At 50.6% G+C, this 19960-nt stretch overlaps 1 protein-coding gene across 1 annotated transcript in view; it reads left to right on the forward strand.

Annotated features, from left to right (window-relative positions):
- PABPN1 (poly(A) binding protein nuclear 1) overlaps positions 1-18560 on the forward strand; it is a 72010-nt gene extending 53450 nt beyond the window's left edge. The window contains exons 6-7 of the mRNA XM_069634023.1: positions 15421-15569; positions 16922-18560. Of these exons, the coding sequence (XP_069490124.1) occupies positions 15421-15569; positions 16922-16961 (189 nt within the window). The 3' untranslated portion in view covers positions 16962-18560. The remainder of the gene's footprint in view (positions 1-15420; positions 15570-16921) is intronic.
- Positions 18561-19960: the final 1400 nt, after the last annotated feature.

Consider the following 19960-nt stretch of genomic DNA (forward strand, 5'->3'; position numbering starts at 1 on the left):
TACGGGGACTGACACGGCAGCGACGGGTACGGACGACGAGGCATACGACGAGGATATTCCGTCGTCGCCTCCCGCCAGGGCTTCTCCGCCCGACGAGATCGGATCTTTCCACTCCATGATCTCCAGGGCTTCCGAGCTTTTCCAACTCTGCCCTGAGGAGAAGAAAAAGGAAGGCTTCCTTTATCAGCGGCGCGAGGCCAAGAGGAAGACGGTCCTCGCAGTGCCTCTGTTGGACGACATTTGGGATGAGGGCCTTTCCCTCCTCAAGAACCCTTCCACGACGCCAGCTAGAAGAGACCGGTACGAGAAAAAGTACCGGGTCCCGGACACGGCCCCCCTGTGCCTCCGGGCGCAGCCTACCCCGGATTCCGTCTTCTCCGCGGCAGCCAGGAAGAAAGCGGGGGGGGGGCGGCCTCCACATCGACTTCCCCGCCGGACGGCGAGGGAAAGAAATTGGATGCTATGGGACGTAGAGTCATCTCGTCGGCAGCGACGACGATTAAAGCGGCCAACGCCTTGGCTATCGTGGCTCGCTACGACAGGGAGCTCTGGTACAAGATAGCTCCCCTGCTCGATTTTCTGCCGGACGACAAGAGGGCGGAGGCCCTGGAGATCCTGCAGGAAGGTGAGGTGGCCTCGGACCACGCCATCACCGTGGCGACGGACATCGCCGACACTGGGTTCCGCCAGCTGGGCAACGGCGTTTGCCTTCGACGTCGTGGATGGCTCAAAGCTACGGACTTCCGGCAGGACGTCCAGACCAGAGTCCTGGACATGCCCTTCAACGGGAACAACCTGTTTGGGAAGACAGTGGACGATTCCCTTCAGGCCATCAAGGCGGAAACTGAGACGGCCCGGGCCCTTGGAGTTCTGCAGCAACGACGGACGCCCTTTCGGAGCAGCGGAGGCAAGGGCGCCTCCAAAGGTTCCGGCGGCGGTTTCGCTTCCTACCGTCAAGCGGCCCGCTCGTCGTCGCAAGAGGCCTACAGAGGACGAGGCAAGTCTAGCGGACCCCGCCGTCGTCGCCAAGGAGGTCAAGGCGGCAAGGCCGCGTCCAAGCAGGATTGAACCGGCCGTGGGGTCGGGCCCCCACCGAAGCACCCCGGTGGGAGGCCGGCTGGCGGGCTTCGTCAGCGTGTGGGAGTCCATCTCCACCGACCGTTGGGTGCTGGACGCCCTGGCCCGGGGCCACGCGCTCGAGTTTCAAAGAAGGTGCCCGCGCGTCCCCCCGGTGGCCAGGAAAGAACTTCACGTCCCTCAACTTCTCCTGGAGGTAAAGGCGATGCTCAGGAAGGGCGCCATCGAACTCGTCCCAAAGAGGCTTCGGGGCTCCGGAGTCTACTTGAGATACTTCCTCGTGAAGAAGAAGACGGGAGGATGGCGCCCCATCCTAGACCTGCGACGTCTGAACAAGTTCATCAAGGCGCAGAAGTTCCGGATGGTCACCCTCCAGCACGTCCTGGGTCAGCTGGAGGAAGGAGACTTCCTATCGTCGTTGGATTTGGAGGATGCCTACTTCCACATTCCCATCCTAAAGGGGCACCGAAAATTCCTCAGGTTCGTGGTCCAAGGGCGTCATTACCAGTTCAAAGCCCTTCCCTTCGGACTACGGTCGGCACCCAGGGTATTCACCAAGTGCCTCGCACCGGTGGCGGCGCAGCTGCGCCACGAGGGGATCCACGTCTACCCCTACCTGGACGACTGGCTCATCCGCGCCAAGACGAGGGAGCTCGCCGTGGTCCACACGGCAAGGACCGTCCAACTCCTCACGGACCTGGGATTCTCCGTGAACTACGCCAAATCCCACCTGGTGCCCGCGCAAGTCGCACTGTTTCTGGGAGCGAGGCTCGACACAGTGTCCCTTCTGGCCTCCCCGTCGGAGGAGAGGACCAGGACCATCTTGGGCAAGGTGCAACGGATGTTGGTGGCCGACGCGGCCAAAGTGAGGTCCATCAAGTCCCTCCTCGGGATGATGTCTTCCTGCATCTACCTCATTCCCATGTGCAGGCTCCGGATGCGCCCGTTGCAAGAATTCCTGGATGCGCGCTGGATCCAGACGACGGGCAGCTTCGAGGAAAGGATCAAGCTCGACGAGAGCTTCCGACGAGCGATATGGTGGTGGGGCACCCGCGCGCATCTGACGGCGGGCATGGACTTCCAGACCCCAGCCCACCAGGAGACTGTGACCACGGATGCCTCCCTGGAAGGGTGGGGAGCGCACACCGAAAATCTGCACGCAAGGGGACTCTGGCTCCCGACGGAGAAGTCCCTGCATATCAACGTCCTGGAGCTCCGTGCAGTGTTTTGGGCCCTCAGGTCCTTCCTTCCGTCCCTCAAGGGCAAGGTGGTGAGGATCTTCACCGACAACACCACCACCATGTTTTACATCAGGAAACAGGGCGGAACCAGGTCCCCAGCGCTGTCCAAGGAGGCGCAGGACCTGTGGCATAGGGCCGTCGCCCAAGGGATTTTTCTGGTGCCGTTTCATCTGGCAGGGATAAAAAACACCATCGCCGACTCACTCAGCAGGGAGCTGCGCTCGTGCCACGAGTGGGAACTACGGCAGGATCTGGTGGATCGCCTCTTCCGACGGTGGGGCACACCCCAGATCGACCTGTTCGCGACGGTGACGAACACCAAGTGCCGGAGGTTCGCCAGCAGGTTTCCCCAGACGAGGAGCATGGGCGATGCTTTCTCGTTCCCCTGGGAGGGCCTGTTCCTCTACGCGTTCCCTCCCTTGCCTCTGCTAATCCGGCTCGTCAACCAGCTCAAGAGGTCACGGTGCAGGATGATCCTCGTCGCACCTGCGTGGCCGAGGCAGATATGGTTCCCGGACTTTCTGGACTTGTCAGCGTCCCCGCCGATCAAGCTGCCGGCGGACGCGGATCTACTCTCCAGGGAAGGAGGCGCCATCCTCCACCACGACCCGAAGTCGCTGAACTTGCAGGCCTGGCTCCAGCAGCGCTAGAGTTTGGAGGATACGACATACCGGCCGATTGCAGAGAGGTTCTTGCAAAGGCCAGGGCGTCCTCGACTCTTAAATGCTACGGACACAAATGGAAGAGGTTCTCTGTCTGGTGCCACGCACAGAAGATTAACCCTCTACGGATTACGGCTCCCCAAGTACTGCCGTACCTGCTGACGCTGGCCAAAGCTGGTCTGGCACACGCGTCCATCAAGATTCATCTTGCTGCGATCTCCCGATACACCAGAACCACGGGGCGGACGTCCTTGTGGTCTCATCGTCTGGTGAAAGAGTTCATGAAGGGACTGTTCAGATCGTTCCCGCCGGTGAAGGCTCCGGCCCCGGCGTGGGAGCTCAACGTGGTGCTGACCAAGCTCATGGGACCTCCGTTCGAGCCTCTGCACTCGGCCCCGCTGAAGTTTCTATCGTGGAAAACAGCTTTTCTTGTGGCCATCACCTCCGCACGACGAGTGGGAGAGATCCAGGCCCTTTCCTGCAAGGCCCCGTACTTGACTTTCCACGACACGAGGGTAGTGCTCAGGACTCACCCCTCCTTCATGCCCAAGGTACCGTCGGACTTCCATCTCAACGAACCCTTGGTGTTACCTGTGTTCTTCCCGTCGCCTTCGTCGCCGGCTGAGAGGACTTTGCACTCGCTGGATGTAGCTAGAGTGCTGAAGTTCTACGTGGACCGCACGAAGGGTTTTCGAAAGACGTCACAACTCTTTGTGAACTTTGGACCTGTCAATCAGGGGAAGGCTCTCTCGAAGGCTTCCATCTCCAGATGGCTCTCCGGCTGTATCATGTGCTGTCACCGGTTGGCAAACCGACCGCTGCCTGGCCGTCCGAGAGCCCATTCCACCAGAGCGATCGCAGCTACCACGGCGTTCCTATCTGGTGTGCCCCTGCTGGACATATGCAGGGCTGCTACGTGGAGGTCGACGCACACCTTCACGAAATTCTACTGCGTCGACCGGGATTCCAGGGAGGAGTCCAGGGTCGGCCAAGCAGTGCTGCGCAATCTGTTCGCCTGAGGTGAGCCTGGTGAGGAGGTAAGATGCTTAATGTTGAGTTGATGTGATGCTTAATGTTGAGCCTTTACCACCTCCCGTGGTTGTGCATGTGTGTACTGCTATGTATTCTTTATTCATGAGCATGTGAATCCATGCCAGACCCCATGCTGGAGAAGGAACAAGTTACTTACCTGTAACTGTTGTTCTCCAGCATGGGTCTGGCATGGATTCACATGCGAACCCTCCCGCCTACCCCTCTGCGGCTCTTCACTTGGTCATACTGCCACTTCACGTGCTTCCAAATCTGAAGATGGCTGCCAGAGGCGGTGCTTAGGTAGAGGGCAGTCATTGGCTGTGGTCAGTATGACGCAGAGACCAGTGATTGGTTATTACTACGAAAGACAGATCAGAAACGAAACTGATACTGGTTTTTTCTTTACCGAGGATTCCCAGCCTGACGACGGGGAATATTCATGAGCATGTGAATCCATGCCAGACCCATGCTGGAGAACAACAGTTACAGGTAAGTAACTTGTTCCATACAAAACAACCCAGAAATAAGCTTGACGCTAGAAAACTGCCCCCGGGATGCATTCCTCTGGATGAACTCCAACTGCCTCAAAATCAACCCAGGCAAAATAATGGTCACAATAAATGGAGGAGAAAACCACTTCATCCCTTGGCCAAGGGAACTCTGGACAACCCCAGCACCCTCGCCGATTGTAAAAATAAAAAAAATTAAAAAAAACCTGGGAGTCCTGATGGACAATAATCTCACACTAGATCCACAAGTAAACGCCCTTCTCAAGAAAAGCTTCTTCCTCCTGCGAGCGGCAAAGAGGATCCTACCATTCCTATTGTTGGCCAACAAAACAACCACCATCATCGCCCTAGTCATGTCCTGAGTAGACTATGCCAACAGCCTTTACTTAGGCATGCCAGAACGACTATTAAACTACAATGCATTCAAAACGCGGCAGCCAGACTCCTTCTGAAACTACCCCGAAGAGAACACACTACACCAGCGCTGAAAACACTACACTGGCTACCAATAAAACAAAGAATAAAATTCAAAACATTGCATCACGCACAGAGCGGTACACAACGAAGGCGCTGAGTTCCTGAGCGACAAACTGCGTCTACATCAACAAGAACGCTCGGATCAAGCATTGACATCCGCCTGGAACTGAAACCCTACAACAAAAGAAAACTTGGAGGATCCTCCTTCTCTCTCCAAGCCCCAAAACCTGGACCAACCTTCCAAAGTATATAGGCAACACAAGAAACCACCTACTATTCAAAACCTGGCTCTTCACATGGTAACTAGAAAGACCAGCCACAGGGGCACGCACACAATCAAAACCTCTATGAACGTAGAGAGACCCGGATCCACACCAAGCAATCCATGGGGGGAGGGCGGGGGGGGCAAACACTCAGGAAAATATCCCACAACATACTAAACGACTAACCGGGAGACAACCGCAATATGACCAAAGACCGTATACATAGCAAGACAAAGACGAACACCAGGACGAATCATCAAGGAGACCATGAACTTAAACTATAGCCGCTCCCAACAGACCTAAGGACAACAGACAGGGGGAAAGGAAGGACTACACCACAAGCCCCAATCCAGTTGGTGAGCAACAGAATGTTTCATCAATACACACTGTCCACCTACGACACAGCGGGATGCACAATGCCCCATCACACAAAAGCTAAGACTACGACTGAATACACAGGCTCACCAAGATGGAATCACTAGAACGCCACATCAACACCACTCTGAACCGTTCAAAACCTCAACTGACCAGTGTCACGCCAGATAACAAGAGAATAGAGATTACCAACTCGGTCCCACACCTGAAGAAAGGTTCAGACGCACCCATCGATCCAAACAACTCACTATGATACAGCAGGGTCAGCGCAGCACCAACAAAGCGAGTCGGCCCATGAGGAACCAGCATCAACCAAACTGACAGGGATACAACTCTAACGGAATCAGAAAGTACCTGAATCAGGACACAGACCCTACTTAACCCAACCCTCAATCTTCTGCATACTTAAACCACATAACCATCTCTCGCTCAGCAATCCGCACGCACTTTACCACACCGCATGAACAACACATAAACATCACCTACAGCACTTGTGGTCTCGCCCGGTCCGGTACTAGCACCAAAGCCCAGCACTCAGTGTATACTGAGCTCAAGCTGCCAACAGCACATCACTTCTCCCACTCTCCTGCTCCCCCCTCCAGACTAACCATACCAGTCCTTCCTGTTTACAGATCCGCCAGAGCGCCTGGGGACCAATTCCGTTGGCGACGGTGCGCTATATAAGTACCTTCAACATAACATCCCCCCTGAAGCACTCCCTTATGCACCCCCTTCTTAAGAAACCCTCTGCTGACCCCCTCATGCCCAGCTAATTGCCCAGTCTCCATCACTCCCTTCCTGGGCAAGCTCCTGGAGAAACTGGCCATCTCCCAGCTTAATGCTTAATCTCCACACTGAATCTGTTGGTTGTCATCATGACCATCAACCTGGCTTCAGAGCTGCCGGAAGCACGGAAACTGCTCTCCTGAACATCCGTGAAGACCACCTCTCCAACCTTGACTCCACACCCCTTGTGTCCTCATCCTGCTTGATCTCTCATCTGCCTTACACTGTCAACCATGCATCCTGCTCAACCGTCTCCATGATAACCTTGATATCACTGGTCAGGCTCTGGCGTGGCTGATTTCTTTCCTCTCTGACTGACCCTCACAGGTACAGCTTGGGTCCTTCATCTCCACTATCTTTTTCTCTACCTTTGGTGTCCCCCAGGGGTCTAACCTCTCTCCCTGGCTGTTCAGCCAATACCTGGCACTCCTTGCCCACCACATCGCCGCTCTCTGCCCCAACTTTCAGTGCTATGCAGATGACACCCAGCTCATTTTCAGGCTACCCTCGGCCTCCTCCTCCGCTCATCTCTGACTGTCTGGTATCCAGGAGTGGTGTGCCGCCAATGACCTCTGCCTTAATGACAGTAAGACTGAGATTCTCCTCATCTGCACACCCGCTCCCTCCTTTCCTGTTGCTCTCTAGTCAGCCTCTCTTGGTCCTCTTCCTGCTCCCACCTGCAAGGCCAAAAACCTTGGTCATCGACTCCACACTCTCCTTCTCTCCTCACATCTGACGTCTCTAAGAAGTCACACTACAAGCTGCACCTCCTCAGAGGTATTTGCCGTTCCTCTCCTTCCCCCAGAAGCTCACTGTCTCCAGAGCTTGTACTATTGCAACAGCCTCTTTCTAAATCTGCCTGCTTCTAATCTCCGCCCTCTGCAACTAATCCAGAACAGGACTGCAAGACTTGTCCTTGGCCTAAAGCCCAGGGATCGTATCTCTTCAGGACTGAAATCTCTACACTGGCTCCCAGTGGCTGTGAGGATTAAGTTCAAAACCATCTGCATCGTCCACAAGGCCTTCTGTGGACTGGGACCTTAAACTCGCTCTTCCTAAATATCTTCTTTCTCAAGCTTTTCGCTCATCCGCCTCCAACTCCTTCAGGGTCTGTCGCGTCTCCAAGAAACGAGTTGGTGGTAGATCTTTCTTCGGCGGGTGCCTCCCTCTGGAACAGCCTCCCTTAAACTTGAGAACCATCTCCGGTTCCGGAAGCACCTCCAAAACCTTTCTCTTTGCTTCTGCTTTCGCCCCCATCCCCCCCCCCCTCCTCTGCTGACCTCCTGGCTGAAACCGGTACTGCACTGGACACCCTCTGATGCCGGGCCCAGGTCCTGCCCCCACCAGCGTCACACACCTGCACTGCCCATCTGGCAACCCCCGCTCTTGGGGACTGTTCTGTGTCCCTGCAGTCCCCCTACCAGATCTCAAACTCTGATGTCCGCACTTACCACATGCTGGCTGTTTTTTTACTATTATCTATTCCCGTGTACTGCTCGTTCCCTTCCTCCCTTGCCTCACACTTACACGATCTGACTGACACCTGGCCTAGTAGGATCGTGGTCTGTTCCCCCCCCCCCCTCCCTTTGTTCCCCTCCGTTGCCTCTTCGCGCCTTGAAACACTTGTGTATAGACATGTTATAAATGCCATATCATATATCATAACCTAGGCATAAGGCTAGCCTTAAAGCACTCAGGACCGTCTTCCTGGTGGCAGTCACTTCAATAAGAAGAGTTAGTGAAGTACAGCCGCTTTCAGTTCAAGACCCATTTGTCACAATTCACAAAGATAAGGTGGTTCTGCGCACTCGCCCACGGTTTGCGCCTAAATTCATTTCAAAGCTCCATGTGAACCAATCAATAGAACTACCCACCTTCTTCCAGAACCCCTCTAACGTGTCAGAAAGAAGCCTCCACACACTTGCTGTGCCCAGGCAAGCTTTGTGGGAGGTTTGAGAGACTTGGGTTAACTCGCTGCCACCCGTGCCCGGAATTTCTTGTTTAGTATTGTAATCTTAATATTGGATTTCTTACTATTCACAGAGTGGTAATTGGCACACATCCAACAGATCGATCCCACAGTTTAATCCTACCACTAAGGCAAACCAACCAGTTTTTTGTTTCAGTAGCAACTGGTAGAGAAGGGGGAGCCTGTCTCTAAATCAGCCATCTCAAAGTGGACTGTAAATTGCATCACTGTGCTAATCTCTTGCCAAGAGATCTGCCCTTCAAGCCTAGAGCACTCTACTCTGGGCACTGGGGCTTCCATAGCATTCAGTGCAAATGTTCCTCTCGAGTACATTTGCAAAGCAGCAACCTGGAGTTCTGTACACACCTTTACCAAACATTATTGCCTAGATACACACTATAGGTCTGATTCTCAGGTGGGATAAGCGTACTAAGACATCTCTTTACTACAGTTCCTTCTCACATCCCACCACCCGCTCTGGGTACTGCTCGCTCGTCTATGCTCATGTGATTCTAAGCAGATTCACAAGCATCAGAAGACATGCATTACTTACCGTAATAGCATTTCTGATGATGGTATCTGCTTAGATTCACATGCGCCCACCCTTCCTCCCTGCTCGCAGGAGAAGGAACATAGACTTCTTACTCCTTTCTCTATCTGTACTCCCATTAATCATAAGGCTCCCTCACAGCAGAAAAAACACAACCAGAGGGACCTCTCTGCGTGAGGGGTTTTGGGTACACTACGCATCACGCTGGGGATAGTTTTACAAGCATGCCCATGTCGACGTCCCCTTTCGATTCTCCAAAGACGAGATGCAATACTCCGCTGCGATTACCCCTAGATGTCAGACTATATGCACAGCATGTGAATCTAAGCAGATAGAATCAGAAATTCTATTACGGTAAGTAATGTATGTCATAAGCCAAACGTAACCTGCCAATTTAACTTGCAGCGTCGGGGGTTGACATACTGTTCGAATAGGAGTTTAACACCTGTAACACTATTTTCAAGCCAAAACAATTGGGAACAAAAATAGTCCTGATAACTCAGGAGGATCTTCATCTGTAGCACGTTCCTCATTGGAGACTACTGTGAATACCAAATCTCTCGACCATTGCGGAAACTGACTGCACGGCCCTAGACTACCTGCAATGCTGCCATTTCAACCTAGCACTGCACTGTGGTAATGTCTTAACTGAAGCAGTATATTGGGCTTGTTTGGCTAAATCTGTTTTGCAGCTTTTCCCATAAGCTGCCTGAATGGCTTACACGAAACGTCCTTTGATACAAGAATCATTACTGTTGGCAATTAATTTTTTTTTTATTTTTTGGTTTCGGGGTAAGGTGGTTGTCAGATTTCCCATCAATGAGGCCCCTTTACTTGTCTTGGAGCTGAATATATCCATGCAGAGTTCGCAAAGTATCCATTTATTCCTTCAATTGACTTGCAATGCATAGTGCAGCATCTAATTGTCGCCAGTATTACACGTTTACTGATGGGGGAGGCTCGTCCTTAATGGGAGTCAAGGCGCCCACCCACCACTGTCATTCATTATAGACAAGCCATTGCCAGCCCATAACAGGCGCTCCTGGGTTGGCTTCCCTTTGACAATTTAAGTTCCCATTGTGCCATGCAAGGCCCAGGCAGTGTTCTTGCTTTCCCAGCTGTGCACAGCCCATTGGGAATGCAGACTGGGAAACCGCAGGCCTAAATATGCCTAGGGGCATGCCCACGCCTCCTCGCACAATTAGGTCCTCCTGGGCAGCATGACTGAGGTGCTCTGGCTCTACTGCGCATGCCTTCAGGAACCCGGAAGCGCTCAGCTTCCTGGTTTCTAGTAATGCTGTGTGGGAACCAGAGGGCCTTGGTGCAAGGTGGTGTCCGGATCAGGGCTTCAGGAGAAGAAAATCTCCCAATCTCTGTTCCTGCCAGTGTTGGTTTCTAGTTGTGTGCAAGTGAAAGGGAGAAATGAAGGTGTATTGATGGATGCTTGTTTGTTGTTGGCAGTTGAGCTAGCCTCTATGCGTGGGGGTGGGGTAGGGCGATTAGTATTAACTCTCCTGTGTTTGTGTACTAGTCTGGATGGAAGTCCTTGCTGTGACATGACCACGGTTTAATGGGCATCAAGAGTAAAGCACAATATGACATGGCAATACTGGCCTACTTTGCATCAGTCTGGATATATTCTGACACAGCCGTGGCTAGACTGGCCTATGTTGGTGCAGCCAGTCTTGATGTGTTTTCTTATTGTGGCATGGTCACCTTGGTTGGTTCCGGCTCCCGCTCTACACTCAGGGTCGCTTCTGCACATTTATGGGAAACATTTATGCCCCTCCAACTTAATACACAAGCCAACACCGTTTACTGAAACTAAACGGTGGGTGTCAACAGGGGTGATACTGCCCCTGCACTAAAAGTAAGATGCCCTCCAGGTTCAAAGACTGCACCCCTCATATTCTATTAGTTTGGTCATGAAGTGGAAGTGCAAAAGTGAAAGTTTCGGGGACCATGGTGCTGATGCTTTGATGCAGACAACTATTGTAGTCATTGAGCTGGCATAGGGACAGGTTGTGTGTGAAAGCGTGAGCTTTTAAAATTAATTTATTTTTGGCCTTGAATCTCTATTGATGGGCCTCATAGTAAAACCTCCATTTAAATGTTGTCGATTGTGCAATTCTTAATGTCCCTGGATTGACGCACAAGATCTACATTCACTGTTTTCCATGTGGTAGAAACTTGCAGAGCCTGTTGGATGTTAAAACCAAGAACTTTGAAAAGATGCAAGCAACAGTGCTGGGCAGCATATTCTGTGGGAGCGTAGGAAGACACTTCTGAAGTGTGGGAATCTGAGGGGGGGACTCCTACATTTTGGGTGAGCCTAAGGCTCTACAAATGTTGAATTACACTGGTCCCACCCCAATTACACACACACCTCCTTCAGTCACATCTCATCTCTAGTGGGATTACCTATAAGGCAGCCAAGGAGAAGAAACTGCATGCCAAGCAAAAAGCTGAAACAATAAATCCCTGACATGCCAAAAACTTGACTGTTTGGAGTCAAACCCCACCTCCCAATTAAGCCTGGCACGAAAACGGCGCAACAGTCGCATGCAAGTCCCCAAAGACACACCGTGCACAAAGATGAACGCTGATAGCTTTAACACCTGCAAACCTGACACTATAAGGCAGCCAGCAAAGTTGGCAACGGACTGTCTTGGCACTGAGGATGCAGAAAGGTGGCAAATATTATACTCAAGCACAATGTATGTCAACAGGGTTGCCCGGTTTAGGCTTGTTCTCAAAGTTTGATAATGGCATTCTGTGTATATGTACACACACACACACACCTGATGAGACATATTAACTGAAAGCTTGAGCCAAACTTTCCTCCCTCACAGCACATCAAACGTTCTCCAGCATGGGGTCTGGCATGGATTTACGTGCTCATGAATATTCCCTGTCGTCATGCCGGGAATCCTCAGAAAAGAAAAAAAGTTTCACTTTCACTTAAAAACTGTCTTTCTCCTATAGACCAATGACTGAGCTCTGGGTCATACTGCACCCATCCATTGACTGCCTAAGTCCCTCCTGGCAGCCATCCTCAGATTTTTACTGCAAGTTCAAGTGTTGGGAGTCCTTGTGTTTTTCTCCGTAAGATGTTTTCTGCGTTTTTGAGTTTGTTTAATTTCCAAATTTTGTCTGCTCAACCGTCTCTGTGAAAACCTGGGTATCACTGATCAGGCTCTGGCCTGGCTGACCGCTTCCCTCTCAGATCGACTCTCCCAGGTCCAACTTGGGTCCTTCCTTTCATCTATCTTCCCCCCCTACCTGTGGTGTTCCCCAGGGGTCTAACCTCTCACCCTGGCTTTCCAACCAATAACTGGCAACTCTCGCCCACTGCATTGCCACTTCTGCTCAAAATTCCAGTGCTACGCTGACTACACTCAACTCATTTTCAGGCTGCCCTCTGCGACCTCCTCTCCCACTCTGATCTCTGATTGCCTAACTGCCATTCAAGATTGGTGTGTCGCCAATGATCTTTGTATGAATGCCAGCAAGATCGAGATCCTCCTCATCGGCACTCCTTCACCATCCTTTCCCCTCACTCTCTGGCCGGCCTCCCTTGGCCGCCCTCCTACCCCTACCTGCGAGGCTAAGAACCTCAGGGTAATCTTTGACTCCACCCTTTCCTTCTCCGCCCACATCTGAGGTCTCTAAAAAGTCAAATTTCCTACTGTACCTCCTCAGAGGTACTCTGCCTTTCCTCGCCTTCCCCCAGAAGCTCATGGTATCCCAAGCTCTGGTTCTCTCTAGCTTGGACTATTATCTTTCTAAATCTACCTGCCTCGACTCTCCACCCTCTGCAACTAATCCAGAACAGGACTGCAAGACTTGTCCTTGGCCTCAAGCCCTGGGATTGTATCTCTCAGCTCTGAAATCTCTCCATTGGCTCCCAGTGGATGCAAGGATTACATTCAAAACCCTCTGCATTGTCCACGGCTTTCTGGGGCCTGGGTCCAAAATACCTACAGCTTTCCCTCTGGAAATACCTCCCCTCTCAAGCTCTTCGCTCCTCTACCTCCAACTCCCTCAGGGTCAGTCTTTTTTCAAAGAAACGAGCTAGGGGTCGATCTGTCTTTGGCTGGGACCCCCCTCGGGAACAGCCTCCCTGCCACACTCAAACTTGAGAACCATCTCTGGTTCCGGAAGCACCTCAATACCTTCCTCTTTTCTTCTGCCTTTGCTCCCCCTTGCCCCTGCTGATCTGTTATCTCTTGGCACCGTGCACCGGGCCACCCTCTGTCCTCCGGGCCCAGGTACCTGCTCACCCTGCCGCACTGCCTCCTTACCCTTACACTGGGGTCTGTATCTGTACCCATACAGCCCCCCCTTTTTCTTCCTGCACTTATTAGACCTACCCTGTCTGCTGCCTTAAACCTAGCACTTGCAAATTGCTGACTGCACTACTGTTGCTTTTATTATTTATTTATTATCTGTTTCTCTGCTTCACACTTTCCACTTCTCCCACCTTCCATGTACTTTTCCCCTCCCCCTCTCCCATGCACTTGCGTGTTCTCAATGTCACTGGGCCTAGTAAGATCACTGTTTTGTTCTCCCCTGTTCCCCTCCCTTGTCGCGCTCTGAAACACTTGCGTACGAGCGCGATAGAAATAAAATATATCAAATCGAGCCTGTGTGCTCTTCGTGCTTTAGACCGGCAAGCAGGGATTCGTTTGTCAGCGTCTTTTGTGGCCCCTCACAGGCAAGAATAGTCGAGTTTTCATCAAAGATTCCAGAAGGCCATCAGGCCTGCACTGCATGTCGGAGGAGAACGGAGGTTCGTCCTTCAAGCTCTGCTCCAGCTGCAGACTAAGGAACGTGTTTACGGAGGACAAAAACTTGGTGCCTCTGTCTTCATCCGGATCACAAAGGAGCGGATTGCGAGATTTGCCATGGATTCACCAAACGCACCATCAAGGATTGACACAGTAGATTGGTGGCGTGGCTCAATGCCAAAGCCTTTACTTTGTGCGGCAAGCAGGGGCATGCCTCACCCAGGACTGGCCGGTTCGAGGAGCGGGTCTCTAAGTCCTTTTAGGTCGCCCCATCTGTGTGGGTCCAAGACAAGGCCAAGCACTGAGTCTGTCCATTGGGGTTGCAGCGCAAGCGGGTCTCAATGAGCAGGGCGCGCTAATCGGCCTCCTTCTCAATCCACTGCTCCAGCTCCTCCTCTAAAAGGAAGACGTCTAACCCAGGGGAGCAGGCCAAGGCACATGGTATGTAGCCGACCTACCCTTGAAGGCCCAGGTGGCCCAGACTACAGCATCCTCGATGATTGAGCTGGTGGCGGCCGCCCTCTCCAAGGCTAAAGGGGCTGACGCGGCCCAGGGGGCCGCAGCGGCGACCAGAGTGGCTCTTCCTACCAGGCGGGAAGCTTAGGCCAAACCGGTGGTGAAGACACTGGAGAAGAGGCTGCTGGCCCTGAGCCCAGCTCCGACTCTGCAGGACACAAAGGGGGTGGGGGAGCAGTGGAGGCCTATACCATGCTACAGGGCAGATATTTATTCTTCTGACAAAGAGGATATGGTGTCCGTTCACACGGTCTTGGACAATAGTTAAAGGTTCAGGTGTTGGAGGAAGAGGAGGTGGTAGAAAGGTTCAGCCATCACTCACACAATTCAAAAGGGTGTGAAGAGGTACAGGAGCCAAGTTCATTCGGGAGCTGGGTGTAACAAGCGGCAACCGCATGGTTTGAAGGAGCACAAAGCTTGGGGAGAGGGGGGCCGCCCAGATGGGGCTTTTTAGTTTGGGCTTTTGAATCGAGGGCTGGCTTCCCATTGGCCTGTTGTAGATGCCAGTGGCCAATCGGGTGTCTCATTGCCATGGATACCCCTGGAGGCTCCTAAATGCCAATGAAGTGGGCATCCATTTTGAATAGGCAGATTGCCCCCACTTACTGTGGTCGAATAACTGAGCTCTTGGTGGTCCTCCAGCCCACTGCTGCACCAGTGCGCACAACGCGCACGGACGATAGAAATGGTGCTGTGAGGTTCAGAAATAAAGCGGAGCACTGCTTATTGCTACGTGACTTCCCGGGCCCAGTCAGCTGATCATAGAATAGTGTTTCATGAGGCAGTGTTGTGGGGCGATGTTGCTGCTCCTTTTGTGCTGGAGAGAGGCTTACTTGAAATGGTTCACCTGTGAGCAATCCTAGTCTGATTGCAATTATGCTTTGTGGCATCAGTGGGCAAGCGCTACCCTCAGCTGCACCACAAATAGTGATATCACCTCCATGGCAGGAGATTGTACAACAGGTCAGTATGTAACTGAGGTCAAGCTGCAAATACTATGTTACTGGCACAGTTTCTTGTCCCAATATATAGTTCATTTTATTGCACGTTTTCCATGTACACCTGTCATTGCCATTTTTTTGTAACCTTTGTTCATGCTTTCACTTTTGGTTTGTCTGATTTGCATATTTGACTTTTCTTAGTATGGTAATTTTAATTGTTTTATTATTGTAGGTTGTGCATAAGAGGACAAACCGTCCAGGAATCAGCAGCACAGACCGGGGATTCCCGCGAGCACGGTACCGAGCCAGGGCGGCCTCCTACAGTTCCCGCTCCCGCTTCTACAGTGCCTTCACACCGAGGCCGAGAGGGAGAGTCTACAGGTCTGACTAGATGGTCTCCTTGGCCCAGCGGGCCAAACTTCTTTTCCACTTGCTGAGCAATGTTAAGGGATAGTGATGGTGCATAGTGTTGGTACTGAGCAGTACTTAATAGACAAGGGGTGAAGGTTACAGTTGGCCACTGAGAGACTTTGTGAGCAATGGGGTCAAATATTTTATGGGACAAGGTGAAGCCTGAGCCCTGGTGGCTCAGGGTGCCAGTTGAATGGCTGACTTATCCAGATGCTGCACAGAGAGGCTGTGCTGACTGGGGCTGTGGAGATAGGGTGTAATAGTGAGTAAAGGTTGTAGAGAAAGGTGTACTCTGATTAGCTGTGTGCTTTATTTAGAAGCTGAATGTTGGGTAGACTTGCAGTTATCGTGTTGGGGACCTGCTCAGTGCCTGCATGAAGGAACGCTGTTGTGAATGAGCAGAGGCGGAGAATACCCAAGAGTGAGGCAACAGGTTTGAATAGCCGACTCCCCTCTTTTGTATCATAAGTGGGACATGACGAACGATAATCAATTCAGTGGTCAGTTGGCGCAACATTTGTTGGGAGGCAATGTTAACCTGGTGCCTCTGTGGCTTGTAGGATGGCAGGTTATTGTGACAGCCCTATATATTTTTGCAGGTTTAGGTAGCTCAGCTCTTTAGTATTGGTATCCTGTGATGATGGTGGGGGAGATGATTGGGGGGGGGGTGTTCTTTTCTGATGTTTGAAGATTAAATCTCTTCCTCATAGTACTTTCCTTTGCCCAAATGGCATTATTCTCTCCCTGCACTTATTCTTGCGTTCCTCATTTTGCTTCCTATTCTTCAAGCATATTAAGGTTTGGCGGACCCGTGCAGGGTCACAATAAGTCACAGATAAGGATCGGCGCTCTGAAACTACTACAGTGGTGATTTGGTGCAGTATTAAAGCAGAGCAACACCTGTTGAGCCGAGGGTGGGACACGGCACGGATTGTCCTTGTGGTTGGAAAACCAGCTCAAGGGATGAATTTTTGTCTGTCGTTGGCTTTTCTCTGGGAATACTGTAACTTGATAAAACCATTGCCTAGTAGCAGAAGTGTACCTTATGCTGTGAGGCATACTCTGGGGAGAGTTGTGTGGCAGTGGAATTAAAGCCACCTAAAGTCTCAAGTGGATCTATCCATAACATAAGCCGTGTCTGTAACTTGTGGTGTGGAGCGGGATGGCGCTTCTACAGTGGATTAGTTTGAGTAGGCTGTGGTGGGGCTGCAGCTTTTGATGGGTTGGAGTTGAGGGAAGTACAAGATCCTTGGAAGGTAGGGTTGTAAATCAAGAATTTGTCTTCAATTCACTTACCTTCTATTCTGCTTCTTTTCTTTTAGGGGCCGTGCTAGAACTACATCATGGTATTCCCCTTACTAAAATTAAGTTAGGAAGACGTGGAAAAAAAAAGAGAAAAAAAAAACAAAAAAAAAACAAAAAAGAAAAATAAGAAAAAAAGAAGACTTGGAAAGAAATATTTAAAAAAAAAAAAAGAAAAAAGACAAAAAAAACTGTATTCAGAAGTTATGGGGGAAATCCCAGGGTGCTCCTTTTGCCAGACCACTGCTGTCTCCTGCCAGTTTTCTTCCTCTGCCCATCTCTTCTCTCATGTACTTGTAAATTCCCTCTTCTGAGTCTATCCTCTGCTTAACTTGCTTGTCTACTTTGAGAACCACTTCAACACAAGTTCATTAATTTAGCTTCTTTCTGCTTCATTCTCTTACTACTCATCTCTTGACCATTTGCTTTCTCGCCATGATTGGCCTTCTATGCCTAGTTTTTTCACCCAAACCCTTTTCCCTTATGCTCAACCCTACTCTTCCCCCTTCTCTTGACTGCCACTCTTCTGCTTTCTTCTTCGTGCCAAATCCCTTCTTTCTTCTGTCTGCCCTACCACCTTCCTTTTAGACGGTCTCCTACAGCCCCTCTCCCTTTCCCTCTCCAAGGTCCTCCTTTTCCATTGGAAAGTGTAAACTTGCACAGCCATAATATATGCTGGTAAGATGTTGGATGCTGCTTTCTGGACAATTCTCTCTTGTACTTGATGTCTGTCTTGTGGTGAAAATGGTTCCTGTGTAAGGATAAATTGGCAATGTCTTGTTTTCCTTTCCTCCTTCATATGCTTAGTGCTTGCCCCTGCTGCATTCTATGTCCCTTCACTGCTGTTGCCCTTATCCACTTCAACCCAGCCTTTCCTCTGCAGTTTCTCCATGTTTCTTTACCTATGCGCTGATACTTCATTCCCTAAAGTTCAACACCTTGAGTTTCCTGTGTTGGACTAAAGGTGGGTTTCCTTCCCACTCCTGTATTGCCTAGCACCACCTGGCCACTCACTGCCTCTGTGTTTATGTTTTGGTAGCTTCTGTCTCTGCTTCCTGTTCTAATTCTTCCCAGTGTTGCCCTTGTCAATGGGCATTTATTTATTCAATGTGCCTCACTTTCTCATAGGCTTTTGGGACTCTACTGCTTCTTTCTGGAAGCCATTCCTACAGGCAGTCTCTCCTTGCGTTTGTTTTCCCATCATTGTGACTGTTGCTGGCTATTGCTCCCATCTTCCTTCCTCTCCTGTGCCCCTCTTGGGGACTGGTTTACTGTATGCTTGAGGGCACACAATGTTTTGCCACGGGAAGTGCAAGCTTGGCATGCTGTTGGGGAAGGCCTGCATTCAGTGCATCTGTGCTTCTTTGCTGTTGTGATGTTGCTTTGCTGTGAATTTTCTCTTCACAGGTTTTGCTAAGCAGAAGACACTTGCTGTGCCTGCAGTGGCTCCGACTGTCTCCTTTCAGTGCATTTTTTTTCTTTGTTTTGGGGTTGAGGGAGGGGAGTTAGGGGAGGTCAGAGAAGAATGCACTGGTCCTAGTGGAAGATTCCAGTTGGGATTTAAAGATTTTTTTAAAACTTTTTTTTAAATGGAGATGGATTTTCTTTCCTTTTTTAGCGTGTATTGGGGCAGGGGAAAATAAAGATGTTGGAGGCAAACTGTCTGCTTTTTATTTTGTGTAAGGAAGCAATCCATTCGTAAATCAGTCAAATGTCTGTCATTGGAGATGAAGAATTTATTTGCCGTACGTATACTTTATTTCATTTTTCCAACCCTTACATTAATTTCCATCTAATGATAGTTCAATGAACCAGAGTCATCTACATAGTTAGGCAGATGGTTTTTGGTGTTAACCTACCACAGGCAGAAACGTTACGCTTTGGAGTATGTGTGATCAACTGGATGACTTTGGGTTGCCTATGTAACAAGGTGTAAATAAGTGAAGCAGACGAGTAAAATTTTAAACCATTTTTTTCATGTTAGTTCTCATGGGTTGCCAGTCTTTTCTGTGTGTGTTCCCTGACCACCCTTCTGGCATGTCTCCTTTCCAATGTTTTTCTTTCTCTGCCACCTCCTTTGTCCTTTCCTTGGGCCTTTTTCTTGCCTCTGTGTTTGGGCAAGTCTTCTTCCTCCTTCTCTTTCCACCATCTGACTTGAGGTACCAACATTTCTCTGTCTGCCTTCTCTATGACCACAGTATTTTTCTACCTTTGCCTGTTCACATGCCACAGCCTGTGTTTCTTCCATGGGGGTAATATGCCCCACTCGCCATCGCCTCTTTTCAGGGTAAGCTGCCCTGTTCATGCTGATTTGCTCTTTAGTGTTCTCCTCTTCCACCTTCCTCCACTTACAGATGTTTTGTCCCTTTAACCCCATTTCTGGGGTTACCAGTTTTTCCCTGCCTTCACTCTCCAGCCTTTAACTTCCTCCACTCTGGGTTTTCTCTCTCCGCCTGCCAAGTCTTACAGGCGATTTCCTATCAACCCCCTCCCCTCCCCCACTCCTTAGTCCTTTGATTCATATCCAACAGTTCTTTAACTCGCTGATACCGGACTGAAATGGTCAACTGTCATTTCTGAGTGTGCTCAGTGGTAGAGGTGTTATGTAGCTCTAAAGTCTGTGATGTAAGCTTTGAAGTAGACCAGCTGACGCCTTGGATTATTTTCTTGTGTGGTGCTGCAAGCTGTTCATTTGGAGCTGCTGGACTTCCCTTCCAGGGTGTCCACTCCAACTATTTCATGTACTAAGTAGGCTCGTTTGTTTTATAAAGTCCTTTTTGTGGACTGAGATTGCAAAACCATTTTGAATTGTTTCTCCACTGACCAATAGTGGTGTAGGCTGCAGGAGATTTCCTGTTGGGGTTGCACTGTAGTGTGGGGAAAAGGATTTGAATCCTGTGCATTTAGTTGTTGCAAAAGGATCCATGTTTCTGTTACCTTAATCATTATCGGACCTCTTCCTGGGAGAGAGTGCTTTGGGGTTTTCCAGAACTGTCCTCTTCATGGTGGGGATGGTACTTCGCATCCCAGAGAGTCTTTCCCCACAGTCCTACAGGACC

Source organism: Ambystoma mexicanum, chromosome 13 (assembly GCF_040938575.1).
Source record: "Ambystoma mexicanum isolate Mex_15411 chromosome 13, UKY_AmexF1_1, whole genome shotgun sequence".
Classification (NCBI taxonomy): Eukaryota; Metazoa; Chordata; class Amphibia; order Caudata; family Ambystomatidae; genus Ambystoma; species Ambystoma mexicanum.